We start from the raw sequence: 14,023 nt of genomic DNA on the forward strand, positions 1-14,023 counted from the left end.
TATGCAAAACAAGCTCTAGCTGTTAAACCAGGTCAGAATAAGCTCTCATGTTATTTGCTTTACCTTGACTTTCCTTTCTGCTCATCTCTGCTAAAATTTTACCTATTCTACCAGGCACCAGCTCAGCTGAAATGATGCCTCCAGCACAAAGCTCCCTACACATAATAAGACTATTTCATAAATATCTGCATAAATAAATGGATGGCTTAGTAAATATTCAAAAGACATTAGAGATGACCGATTCATTCTTTTAAGCCACAAATATATAACTTAAAAACCATTCCCATAAACAGTTCAAGATCTGGTGTGTAAATAATGCAAAATCAAATATTCCAAAATTGGAGATTAAATTACCAATCTGAGCAGATACCACCCTAAATGAATGGTCATTCAAATAACAAGAATATAATTTTTCAGTTACTTGTCTTCTACTGCAGTGGCTCCAATTAAATTCATGTTTCTCTCAATATCATCAAAAGTCTTTTCCATTTTTTCTTCTCTGTCTTGTAAGGCCATTTTCGCCTCCGTGAGCTGTCTGTCAATTCTTTCATAATCATCTGGAGCAATTTCTTTGAAGGCTACACAAAGTGTCCGATACCCATCCTAGAAGCAAAATAGGAGACCTCTAGTTATCCAAATAATAATAGGAAAAAACCATACTCTCTTTAAATACTCTTGCTTTACCATACAAAAGAGAAACTCTGACACATTTTTAGTAAAAAGAAGAACAAATCACAACTATAAAGGTAACATTCAATTAGTTTCAAAATAACAAAATAATTATCTCTGGGGGTAAAAATAAAAGCAGAACATAATACAAAGATTCTCGAAAAGTCTTTAAGGCTACAAATTCTGAAAAGAAACTTGCTGTAGGATAATGTTCTTTATTAAAATAAGAAAAACAATATTACTAAAGCCCCAAATCTAAAAATAGACCATAAAAATAAGCTCAAAAACCAGATATTTAAATAGCAAGCCCATAAACATAGTCATCTCCAGCATTTCTCTTTCTATTTCTTGGGGGTAGAGGTGTAGGCTCACCACTGCATTTCGTTCCACATGGACTTTAGTTGGCTCAATTTCATGATTTTGCACCCTGGGGAAAACTGCTGAGTCTGCTCCTTTACAAAAGAGAAGTATATCTCCTACAATAAAGAAGCAAAGTACTCAACTTAGAATTTTAAGGCTTGTACTGGGACTTTAATAACCGAATAACTTTTAGGGTGGACACTTCCACCCAGATGTTACATGAGTATATCCTGAGCCTGCCTTGCAATGCTCACCCAAATGCAATGAGATATCTTCCTCTTTTCTCTGTCAGGACAATATTCACCACCTCTTAAGACCAATACAGACATAGCTAATAACTCATAGTTTACAACATGCACCTCTGTCAAAATATACTTCCTTCTAGTGGATCACGAAAAACTGTGCTTGTGTCAAGAGGCTGCACCCAAATGATCTTTGAAAATGTCATCAGTCATGGTGTAAAGAGCATGTGTGGCATCTACAGGTGTCAAGGACAAAACTCAAACTAAACAAGATAATTTTCAAGAACTATACAAATTAGCTTTTAAAACACTGACTTGATAGTTTTTACCTGAAACTTGAGACTAGTTTGGTAGAATGATAGTACAAGTATAACTTTGTATCAGTCCCTGCAGCCCAGAAAGTAGTCACAGTTGAGCATTAAGAAAGAAACTTCATCCTCATAAGGCAAAATGCTGAGTTCAACAAGTTAAGAAAAATATGTAGCTCTGAAATCAAGGCCCTTGGCCAACCACTTCCCCAGGCATCTCACCTTTGCCGTAGAATGCATGTGTGCAGGTGCACAGGGGAAAACAGCCAGTATTTCAAATGTTAAGGGTTTTTTTTTTCATTTTTTTTCTCACACATCCAATTTGTCTGAAAGTCACAAAGCAAATTCCACACTGACATAATGTGAAGTTGGATATGTTCCCTGTCGAGTATGTCTGTATCTTCCCATTCTCACATTAAGGAATTTGCAACAGATTTAATACTAAAAATTGAATTACTAGAAAAGTAATCAAGGCTATTTTGGGAAAAAAAAATAACACCTGGAGACAGATACACTCACATACACACAGAGATACAGAGGCTTCTGAGAGCCCTCAAATGAAGCAGTTCTTTCTATGAGTCTTCCTGAATTCAACCACCAACCACCATGACTCCTTCCAAAGATATGGGGGGGGGGCCCTGGCATGATGGTACTGGTTCCCTCGCAAAGGATAAGCTTCTTTACTCTGTCAAAGAGGTGAGTGCTGGGGTAAAATTACAATGCCCTTTCCCATTAGGTGAGCCCTTAGTTATCTTTAGCTCACTGGCTTCAAGGGAATGTAAAGCAGCGGGGAATGAGGAATGTCAGGGAGGGATAACCAGCAACTCTCTACACTCAAGCACTTTATGGTTAGCGATCACAAACCCCCACGATTGTACTGGGCTGCTGCACGTAGACATTGTTGGTGATTGGTCAGTAGTACCAAAAAATGTACCCTTTCAGTTTGTGTTTGGACAACCAGGACTGAGGAGTAGAGTTCAGTTTCCAAGAAAATGCAAATGCTGTCATACCAGGGGTTCTGCCGCTGACAATCTGGCAGGCTGAACATATGTGCTTACTTACATAAATACATTAGGCCTATAAAAAAGCTACTGCTTTGCATGATGTTAGGTAATCATATACCACTACTGAAATATTTTCTTTCTTGAAACTGTCAACATGTAAATCTAAAATGTAAAAAGAGAGAAAGTCAAATTTTCAAAATACGGACCTGCTTGAGTCTTCACAATGACACTCATACGACGGCGGACAGAATCAAAGTTTAAGGTGTGAAGAAGTTCATACCTTTATGAGAAGAAAAATGAGAAAAGTAAAACACCTAGAGCACATTGGAGAAAAATAAAACACTAGAGAAACATCTTAAGACATTCAAACACCTTAAATGAACAGGGCTCTCCTCTTTGGGCAAGGGGTGTTGGTTATGTGTACAACCGTTGGTTTCCATTGCATTTGTTAAAGTTCTCAGCGCTTAGAACATGCTGTCAAGAGGACACCATGGTCAGTGAGGGGTATCTGTATCCTCTCACCATAATACTTAAAATCCTAAGGAGAGAGTAATTACATGGGAATGTGGGGCAAACAGATGTCCCACCAAGTCATATCTGAAGAGGTCTAGAAATAGTCCCATCCTGCCAATTATTTTAATCATCTACAGAATGCCTACTATGTGTCAGGCACAGTGCTAGGTGCTGGAAAATAGACAGGAATCTGCCTGAGTCCCTTCCCGCAAAAGGCTCCCCATATGATAAGGGAGTCAGAGGTAATGAGATGAGTACCTCCCAGTCTGTCAAACACTGTGTAATAAAGGAACTCACAGGGGAGATGCAGGGGCAAGAATGAAGACATCCAAAGGGAGGCTTCCTGGAAATAGTTGTACCTGAGCTGTATTCTCTAGAGGTGATATAATGAAGAAAGGGTAGCATGGCATGCTGAGTAGAGGGAAGAGCATGCGCGAAGGCACAAGAGCATGACAGCACATGGACCATGGGTGGGGGGATATAAAGGAGTTCACCGAGGCTTGAAATCTAGTTGGTAGGGGAATAGTAAGAAAGGTAAGCAGGGGCTGGGAAATGAGAACATTGTGGCCTTTTATCCTAAGAGCAATGGGAATCCACTGAAGAGTTTCAACAGTAGAATGGTATAATCAGATTTGTATGTGGATGTCTGAGTTACAGTAATCAAATGGAAGAATGCAAAGGGGTAAAAACAGGAGTTAATTATTAACAAAATGTGAGGAAATATTTTCTTGAAAATAAATAACTTGAATATAAGCATTTGACCTAAAAATGTTTATTACAAAGCTTGTTTTTGATGGGAGTGAAGAGGTCATCAATTTCGGATATGTGTGTGTGTAAGGTATCAACATGCAGCATTTCATTTGGCATTGGCCAAGATGGGGGCACTGTTGTGAACTGGCTAGAATCTGATCTGATGATGATTCTGGGCTCTTAGCAGTCAAGTCAAAGAGCCTTCCTCCGGCTTCTGAGCATCTCTCCCCAAAGGTGCATATTCCCCAAGCACATATACATGTAGTACAGGTTTGTGAGATGGGTCTCATGAAAAGCTACAGGCCAGAATGTAAGCCAGAAAAATTACAATTCAAGTTCAGATGAAGGAATTCAAATTAATCACAGAGCCTAATTCAAATTTGCCAAGGTGGCTTTCTTTGCTGGGGAGACACTCATGCATCAGAGCACTTGTCCCGAGCTTCGACCCTAAGCATCTAGAACAAGACAAAGCTTCTGACACCAAAGCTGCTATGACTGGCTGGGCTTGAAAAAATCCCGGAGTTAATGGGTTGGCTTCTGGACAGAAGGTTTCATGTATGTCCACTAACTGTTCAGGCAGTGTGTGCTGGAGACCTGAAATGGCATTTTCATTTCAGAAGGAAAGTCCAGGCAGACTCTCATTCAGGCTACTGGACTCATATGTAAACCAAACTGGCATCCTTTCCACCTTAAATCTCAATTTCTGCCATTCTATGAAAAATGTCTTTCTCCTCCTCCAACTATATTTACATAAAACTCTGAACCGGGAGAGCGGAGTCCTACACTTACAGATGCTATCAGTTTCCTTTGCTGCCCTTACTAAATTCAACTAAGGTTGACTGTGGGGTGAAGACGTGACAAACAAACACACAGCGCTACTTACTCTTCTATTTCTTTTCTTTGGTTCTCTACTCTCATATGGCCATTCTGAATTCCTAAAAATGTGAACCCATACCTGTCAAAAACAATAAAAAAAAACCTTTGTATATCTTTAAAGAATGATTAACTTTCTTTGCACTGGGGTTACTTGTAATCTTGTGTTTTCTTCTCTTTCAGAGGAACTCAATGTACAACTGTATTTCCCTTTACTGGCTGAGATGATAACACAGAGCAAGTCAACGCCCAGTCACAAACTGTAACCAAGAAAGAGGCAATTTGTAATACCAATTCTGTAACTAACACACTGGGTAACCTTTTAGCTACTTAATTATCTTGGGTCTCCTGGGTAAAATGGGACTGTTGTTCCCAAATGATGTCCAAATTGCTGGGAGCACGTCAGAAATAGTGTGTTGTACAAAAAGTGGCCATTGTTATGATTTGCAAAATATAACATGAACATTTAGACAGCTGGCTGAAATGCATAAATAGCAATGCAAGTTATCTCTATGTATTACTATTTTCCTTTTGCTCTTAATTGTTAGGGTTTGGAAATTTTCCATAAGCTTTCAGATAAAGGAGTCGACTTTCTATTAAAGAATAAGAATATTTATAAGATAAGGTAATTGCAGCAAACAGAGGAAAAGAAATAACTCCTGTCCTGTCATTTCACTTTTTCAGGACAAGTACAGTAAATGACTTTTTTTCACTCTTCAAAAATGCTAATGTATTTCTCTACAACTTCCCTTAGGGCTTTAAAAACAACTTTATTGAAGTATAATTGATATACAAAGAACTGCACATATTTAATGTGTGTGATTTGATGAGTTTGGATACATGAAAATACCCATGATATCATCACCACAATTAAGGTAAGAGATATCTGATACCTCTCAAAGTTTCCTTGTGTCTCTTTCTTATTTTGTTGTGGTAAAAACACTTAACATGAGATCTACTCTCAACAAATTTCAAAGGGCTAAAATACTGCATTGTTAACTTTACATATGGCGTTGTATAGTAGATCTCTAGAACTTATCTACAATAGTTTAAGTGCTTACTTTGTAGCTCCTTTCACCAAAGCTATCTCATCTGGTGAAGAGGACATATAGGTTAATTCAGCTGCTTCTGTAGCTCCATCAACAGCATCATTTGTTTTAATTTCTACAGTATGGCACAAACACAAGGCACGGAGAAAGAGCTCTTCTCGATTCTGTTAAACAGTAACAAAAAAAACCCTATTATTTTCACTTTGATCACCGGTAACTAGTCCATGAACAGAGATATTAATGGGAGAGAAAGCTATAACCTCTGGCAAATTGAGCTAGCGAAATTTATAAATTCTTAATACTCAATTGAGCTATATATCCTCCTGGTACCTAACAGCATTCCTGGTTCTCAGCTAACATACCCTGGGGGCTGTGTTAACTCTTTCAGGTTAGTGTAACTCCAGCTAATACCAAAGCATTGCCTTCTTCATGGCGTAAAAGAGTTCATTCAGTATCTAATTCACAGTCTGGCAGTAGTTCAGGCACAGGGAGACTCTGGTTCATTTTATGCCTAGATACTCCTGGGACTTGAGTGATTTCAATAGATATAATTCTTGGAGCAGCTCATATTTTAAAGAAAAAGCACAAAAAATTATGATCACACAGACAGGAAAGTGAAAGATTTACCCAAACACAGTCTCCAATAATTCTCTCTACTTATAAATTCTACAATACTTGTTTATAAATTCTAGAGGTGTTAGTAAAACAAGAAAGGTAAAATGAGAGGACAAATGGTCATTGAAAAGTCTATGTCAGAGGCCCAAATTCTTCATTTCTACTATGCGGGGTTAACACATGCATACATAGATTGATTTCTGAAGGTAAAATGGTAATGCAGAAAATGGCACCTTATCTGCTTTGTCAAAATATGTTAAGGGTCCATCAGTTTGAGAGAGTCCATCAGTATCGTGAGTTACACCTTCATATTTGTGCCCATCTATGCAGCACTCAATGAATTCCATGCTGTTTTCAGTGAGTGTTCCAGTTTTATCTGTAAATATATAGTCCACCTGAAAACAAGGACATAAACATACATTTTAACTTTGCTCACTGTGATTAGGTTTTAGTTGGGTATAAGGTAGAGCAATTTCCATATCCATAAGAAACATCTTTTCTAAGACTTCCTGTCAAATGTCAGGCAGTTACAGAACCAATATTATCAAATGAATGAGAAATGAATGAGTATTTTTAAAGACACCAAAACAATATCACATGTCTAAGGCAGATCTACTCCAATATAGAAGGTTATTAGGAAGAAAGAATGTGTCTATTTTATCAAAGAACCCTTCAATTTAATACTTATTCATTTTGATATAAAGAAGTTACAAAAGAAAAGTCAATTTTCCAAGGGGAAGACAAGAATAGACTGACCACTTCTTTGATGTGTGTATGCATCTGCACACACACACACACACCCTAAATTAACTGGGATATAATAAAACTTTCCCTTAAAAAGTAAAATATTCTATAACTATATTGGATTGAAGTAAAATGCATTGTTTCATATAATGTGTATAAGAGCTACAAAATATAGATGGGAGAGGGGAAATAATAATGTTAAATCACTTGATCAAGAGACAGAATAAGTCAATAATGATCAAAAACATAATTGAGATTTCTTTTCATGAACTATGTATATTTTCAGATCCATCTCAGAAAAGTTTCCAAACTAAAAAAGCAGAGTTTTATGATAGGTTAAAGTATAATATAAGCATACTTTCACAAATAATGGAAAAAATAAGCTACAAAGTAAATTTTCCATGTAAATAAGTCATTTTGAGCATTTCCATTTTATCTCAGTTTTTATCTCTTCTATTTATAACATCTGGCTTTTGGAAACCCACAATTTTATCCTTCTTTTGGCAATTTATGCTTAAATAGTTAAAATTATGGGCTGACAGAAAAAAGCATAAGCCCAAGATTAAGGTTTCTATTATGTAAGGGAGAAAGAGATGAACTCCAGAAGTAGTTGCTTTCTAATTATTTTTCAAAGCTTTTTACGTTAGCAGCACTGGTACAAATATAGCATTCCAATCTTCTTCTTCTTCTTCTTTTTTTTTTTTACCTCTTAGCCAGCCAAGTTTGAATTCTCTCTTTAAATTAATCCAAGTGGTATTATTCCTGTGTTGTTAGATTTTTTCCAGTTAAATGAGTCTTTGGGGCTTTTTTTCTGATCAAAATTATTAACCTTCATTTCCCCCTAAAGGTTACCTGAGTTGTTGCACCTCCTGTGCTAGGGTGAACATTAATTAACCCATTCAGAAATCTTTTATGAGTGTCAAAGGTGGTAATTTTAAAAAATATAAAGTGAAATTGTTTACTGATATAGAATAGGTTGTACAGTATGGCTCTGTGTACAATAAATCTCAAAGGAACAGGCCAATAAACTATAACCTAATATAGTAATTATCAAACTGTAGTGTGCATCACTCTTAATTGGAGGGCTTGTTGAAACTCAGATCAATGGGTTCTATCCTGAGTTTCTAATTCAGTAGCTCTAAGACAGGGTCAGTTAATGAGAATTTCCAGAAATCTATTAAGTGATGTTAATGCTCCTCATTCCAAGATCATACTTGAGAACCACTGCTCTAATATACACCCTATACTCAGGAAAGGGGGAGGGGATTGGCTGTCATTAAAAAGCATGTATTCTAATATTAAATGAAGAAAGACGGCTAAAGAGTGACAGACTGCTGGTTGCCTCTGACTCAACAGCTTCTTCCTCTTTAGTGGTGGGTTTGAAACAGCAAAGAAGGCCCCTCTCTATCAACAGGCTCAAACCCACCACTTTACAGATAGAAAGCCTAAAGTGAGATAGATGTCCTAAGGTAGAAAGGACTCTGAACTGAAGGTTGAACACATGAAATTGCCTATCTCATAGTTCAAAATTGGTCAACCATGTTCAAGCTAAAGGAACACCTGGAATGGAGTCTCAGCTCCAGTGTCTACTAACTTTGTGACCTTGGGAACATTCTCTTCATCTCTCTGAACTTTAAATATTAGCCTTAAATAACTAAACCTGCTGCACAGGGCTGCAAAGAATACAAAATAAAGCTCAGCAATACACATGTTTGCAAACTATGATGTGCTCAATAGATGTTGATTGTCATTGCTATTGACTTAAGCAAAACTAAACATATTGGACTCTTTCTATCATCCCACCCTCCCTAATTTTTCTGAATTATTATGATCACATTGCTATAGTTAGGTATTATATGTGTATTTCTCCAACTAAATGGTAAAAAACTTGAGGATTTCTTATTTACTTTATAGAAGTAACCGCAGTACCAAGAACATATCCTAGATACACAGAAGTTCAATACACATCACCGGATTGAATTGTTGGAATCAGAGGATATACTCAGACAAATCATTAAGCATAGCTGCAAGCCTGGGAGGGGATATTAAAAAGGAGGCTATCCCCACAGGTTATTTTTCCAAAATAGGTTGAAACCACTTGGTTGTGTAAATGACTGATGTCTGATTGTAAAAGACCCCATCCTTTTCCAACTGAACTGAATGAGCAGTCTACTTCTTTTTGTTTCTCAAGTAAAACAATGTCCTAAACACATCTTCCTATTTTTATAAAATACTAAAGTAGATCATTTTTAAAGAGGTTATGCAAGCCCTGGCTGGTGTGGCTCAGTTGATTGAGTGCCAGCATGTGAACCAAAGGGTCGCCGGTTCGATTCCCAGTCTAAGGCACATGCCTGGGTTGTGGGCCAGGTCCCCAGTGGGGGGAGTGGGAGAGGCAACCACACATGGATGTTTCTCTCCCTCTCTTTCTACCTCCCTTTCCCTCTCTCTAAAAATAAATAAAATCTTAAAAAACACAGGTTATGCAAGTGCTTGCAATGGTGTTGATGAAAATTAATTGATACTGCTTTTAGCAACACAGAAAGCCCTATATATCTTAAATTATGACTCATCAAAGAGGAAACTGGTTATACTGCATCTTGTGTGTAATGTTCCATTGAAAGCTGAATGATCTAAGAAACTATTTCAAGACTTCTTTGCATTTTCATTCCGAGAGTTTCTACATGTGTAAGCTGATAATGATGGCAAATTGTTTTTTTCCCTGCATATATTGAGGTGGTGGTCTGGTTATATTAAGTAAATGGCAATCACACACAGAAAAGCACGTTTTGTTTGGAGAAAGATGCGGTGGATGAAATGAAGACAGTAGTTTCTTTTCACTGATCAAATTTACCAGATCATTACCCAAAGCTCCACTTTACTTTCTGCAGTGTGAATACAGTCTAAATGATAGGGATTACATTCCCATAGGTAACATGGAATCTGCTGAGGTGGAGATCTGAAAGGAAGAGATAAAGAGTTTTTTCTAGCGGAACCTGGCCCAGATATCCTGCCTGTTTCTGGTGGGCATTAGGCATATGGAATGATGGCTGTTTTATCTGCAGTAGCCTGAGCCTAGCTAGCCATGTTCATCTTTGGGTAGGTTAATCCACACAGCCAAGCACTGAATCTGCTCAACTGAACCAGCTGTCACAGGCACTGACCAGTGTGGCTCAGTTCATTGGGCATCATCCTGCAGAGCAAGGGGTTGCCGGTTCAATTCCCAGTCTGGGCACTTGCCTGGGTTGTGTGTTCGGTCCCTGGTCGGGGCACATGCGAGAAGCGACCCATCAATGTTTCTCTCTCACATCAATCTTTAGCTCCCCCTCTTTCTCCCTCACTTCCCCTTTCTCTAAAAATAAATAAATAAAATTTAAAAAAATCAGCTGTCAGGAAAAAGTTCCCAAGAGGTGGCTTGTAATTTAATTTTTGTTTTTCAAGCAAAAATGCCACTAATTGATGCCTTTTATACTGGAGTAGTTTTGCTCATATACCTCTGTCCCTGATGAAAACTTCTAGTTTAAAAAGGCTAAAGTCAGCTGTTGCTGCTGAAATCACTTACAAAAGAATCTTCTGGGAAGAGTATCTAAGGGGAAAGCATTCATTCATTCATTTCTTGTTGTATCCTTAGAGACTTAGTATCAGTGTGAATTGCAGATTCCATGGTTTGGAATTCTGGAGTTTTGAAGACAGGTTTTCAACAAAATAATATCTGGAGAGTTTTTTCACTCTTGTGACTATAGCTGTCAAGAGGGTACTTTGGTTTATGTAAAGGCTGTGTAAAGAACAGAAATAGAGAGCGGGGGTGGAGGGGGACTAAATTCAGTGAGAGTTTTGAAATGTAGATGCAAATTGGAACCATTTAAAACAAGTGTGAGGCCCTGTTCCAGCCACACAGTTCCATTAACTGAATTTGCTTCTCACAGTCACAGAAATGACATTTCCACATGCCTGACATTCTAAATATCATGAGAATTAAATGCAGCCAAAAAGTTCCCTGAGTTTGTGAAGACCATTGCATGACACAGTAAATTCAAACAAAGGGAAAAAGTCTCTCAGTGCGGATAAGAAAGCACCTACGAAGTCATCACTTGAAGAATTATAGCTAGATTGCATTGCATGGGAAAACAAATGCACCTGGGTTAGAAACACGGTCACAGCCTGGGCTACATTGGTATAGGAAGCAAAAAGCATTTTGAGGAGTGCATGCCCTCACACTTTTCCTTCATTTAAATTTTTGAACTATGATAAACAATTGCTTCTAGGTCTATATTGCATCTGTCCAGAAATGTACTAAGAAAATGTCAATAGGACAACTTTGGTCAATCTAATTTATGGAACAAAATGCATTTATAAAATAGTTTTATTTACTAACCCATATTCTATCCACGAATGGTTATAGTTGGTGATGAAGACTACGTTTCCTGTTCCAAAGCAATAACTAATGATCTGAAAACATCACCAGGTGAGTTTTAAAGAGAATTTCTTTAACATTAAAATTCAATACACAAATTGAAGTCCTTCTCAAAAATGCCAGCAAAATGACTGATGTTATAGTTATGGAAAAGTTGCGTGCCTTCATTGCATGTCTGTATAAATTTTTTCTCTGAATCACATTCCCAAACGTGAAATGGTTACATGTATTAGTAATCCAGACTACAAGGAAAAGATATTTTAACTATGTTAACGTATTTTAAGTAAAAATAAGTTCCAACCTGACCAAGTTCTTCATTAAGGTCTGATGTGTTAACCAGGGCTCCTTCATTAATTTCTTCATCATAAAAGTCCTTATCCCATGAAATGAAGAAGGAGCCCAAGAATTTCTGCATTTCTACTGTGACATACATGGAGACAGGAATGATAAAGTTGAACAGAACCATAAATGATAGGAAGTCGGTGAACATTTTCAAAACCTAAAACAAACAAATAGTTCATGCTAATTAGGTGCACGGTTCCATTAAACAAGTGTAATATAAATAACTAGGTTAACTTTCTATCTTGTGTTTCAATGCTGAAAGCACTGCTCTTGCTATAAAGACAAAAACTTCCAAAATTCCCTATTCATCGGTCAAGATTATTATCACAGTATGTGAAAACACCCTCAATTTTGTCATTATTCTTCAGTAAATGTACATTTTCACTCTATCCTTTTTTTACTTCCTTAAGTTGTCTGCTCTTCCTACCCCAAGACAGGAATGTAGGAGCAAAGTTTATACGTTGACATTCATTATGCTCCTCGCATAATGTACCACAAGCTCATATTATATATTAACATGCCAGCTTCTTGCCCGAATTATTTAAAACTCTTAAAGAGCCATAAACAAGCATAGAAGCCAAAGTAAAAAACCAAAAAACCCCCACAAAACTCTAAAACTTAACTATGTAATGGCTCAGGGCTACCATACAAGCAAGAGAGAACCCAGAAACTAACAAAAGGCATCATTATCTGAGCAGCATTTCAATAAAGGGTGGTGTGGTCAAAAAGTGCTATAGTTAAAATTTTCAGCATAAAATAAATTACCTTCAAAGTATCCCGTTCTTTCTGGGTCTTTTGGTTATACCACGGTTCATCATTATATGGGGTACTCTGCCAAACATACTTTAGAGTAGTGCATACTGCAGCTTTGGCCAGTAAGATAAATAAATACACAATCAAGAAGGCATTAATGGACCTGAAAAATAAGATATTATAGGTTGAAAAATCATTTAATTACTTAAGATATCATCCAGGTTTAAATTAAACTATTCAGTTTTCTAAAGCTTCTCCTGCATATGATGTGTAACCACAGCACAAGCCTGTATGTATGTATGTATGAACGTATGTATGAATGAATGAACCTCGGTTATCACTGCTAAGTGTTACTATCAAGTGGTAAAATGGAAAAGCCATGCCTGACCTGTATGTTGGTGACCAATGCTCCCCAATGTGCAGTGGCGGACTAGATTAACACAGCCTTAGTAAGGATCCTATAAAGTGATAGGGGACACACACACACACACACACACACACACACACACACACTCTCTCTCTCTCTCTCTCTCTCTCTCTACCTACTCAACCCTTATAGGAGTAGGTTGTCTCTGTTTCCCTGAATCCTAAAGATCTGGAGTACTGGGTGGGAAAGCAAATGTGAAATCCTCAAGCTTACTGCGGATTCTTTTAGTTTCAAAGTAGATCTATGGAGAGGGTGTCACTGATGTGCTGGATATCTGTGCCAACAAGTTAGGTCCCTGCCAGTGTCAACTGGCTTGAAGGTCTACCAGGTTCTACTTCAACATTTGCCTAGAGACTATTATCTATGTTGTAGAAACTCCTTAAATATAACAACTATAGGACCCCAAGCCATTATCCAGAAATAAAGGAAATAAATTTATATTTCAACTAAACTCTGCCTTTTCATAGCTGGGTGAGCTTAGGTAAATCACTTATCTCTGAGATGATTTCTTCATCTGTAAAGTGAATAGGCTAACAGGAATGACTCCACAGAGCTGCTCAGGGGATTAAACAAAATCAGAAATACAAATCATTGTGCACAGTTTCTGTAACATAAAAAGTGCTCAAAAGGGTAGCTGCTAGTATAATTGATACTGTTTTTTCATTATGGTTCTTATTGGAATTACTGAGAAGTAACTACCTCAGTTCAATAACAACTAAAGAAATTGTGGCGCACACTAACTTTTCAACAGCAGAACGTTTCTGAGATTTCCCTTGGTAGTTCAAAGCCATTTTGGTTTCCATTCCAGTGTAAACAGCAACTCCTAAGGAATAACAGAATAAAATGAAAACTAAGTTACAACCAACTACCCATCTAGCTGGATCTATCCATTTTTTTTTCATCCTATAAAAGTAGGAATTTTAAACCTTGTATTCAACAGTTGATATATCATTTATAGTATAA

The 14,023-nt window shown here is 37.3% G+C and overlaps 1 protein-coding gene across 4 annotated transcripts in view; it reads right to left on the minus strand.

Annotated features, from left to right (window-relative positions):
* Positions 1-14,023, minus strand: part of ATP11C (ATPase phospholipid transporting 11C) — a 180,902-nt gene that overhangs the window by 54,832 nt on the left and 112,047 nt on the right. For 3 of the 4 annotated variants that reach the window (XM_054579565.1, XM_054579567.1, XM_054579564.1), the window contains exons 10-18: positions 13,802-13,883; positions 12,646-12,796; positions 11,840-12,037; positions 6,617-6,778; positions 5,781-5,932; positions 4,730-4,801; positions 2,790-2,863; positions 1,042-1,145; positions 422-603 (exon numbers count right to left, since the gene is read on the minus strand). In XM_054579565.1, the coding sequence (XP_054435540.1) occupies positions 422-603; positions 1,042-1,145; positions 2,790-2,863; positions 4,730-4,801; positions 5,781-5,932; positions 6,617-6,778; positions 11,840-12,037; positions 12,646-12,796; positions 13,802-13,883 (1,177 nt within the window). The remainder of the gene's footprint in view (positions 1-421; positions 604-1,041; positions 1,146-2,789; positions 2,864-4,729; positions 4,802-5,780; positions 5,933-6,616; positions 6,779-11,839; positions 12,038-12,645; positions 12,797-13,801; positions 13,884-14,023) is intronic. The other variant, XM_054579568.1, reaches the window with a different exon arrangement.

The sequence above is a fragment of the Pteronotus mesoamericanus genome, unplaced genomic scaffold, assembly GCF_021234165.1.
Source record: "Pteronotus mesoamericanus isolate MK-2021 breed Mesoamerican mustached bat unplaced genomic scaffold, CSHL_Meso_final contig_55, whole genome shotgun sequence".
NCBI classification, from domain to species: domain Eukaryota; kingdom Metazoa; phylum Chordata; class Mammalia; order Chiroptera; family Mormoopidae; genus Pteronotus; species Pteronotus mesoamericanus.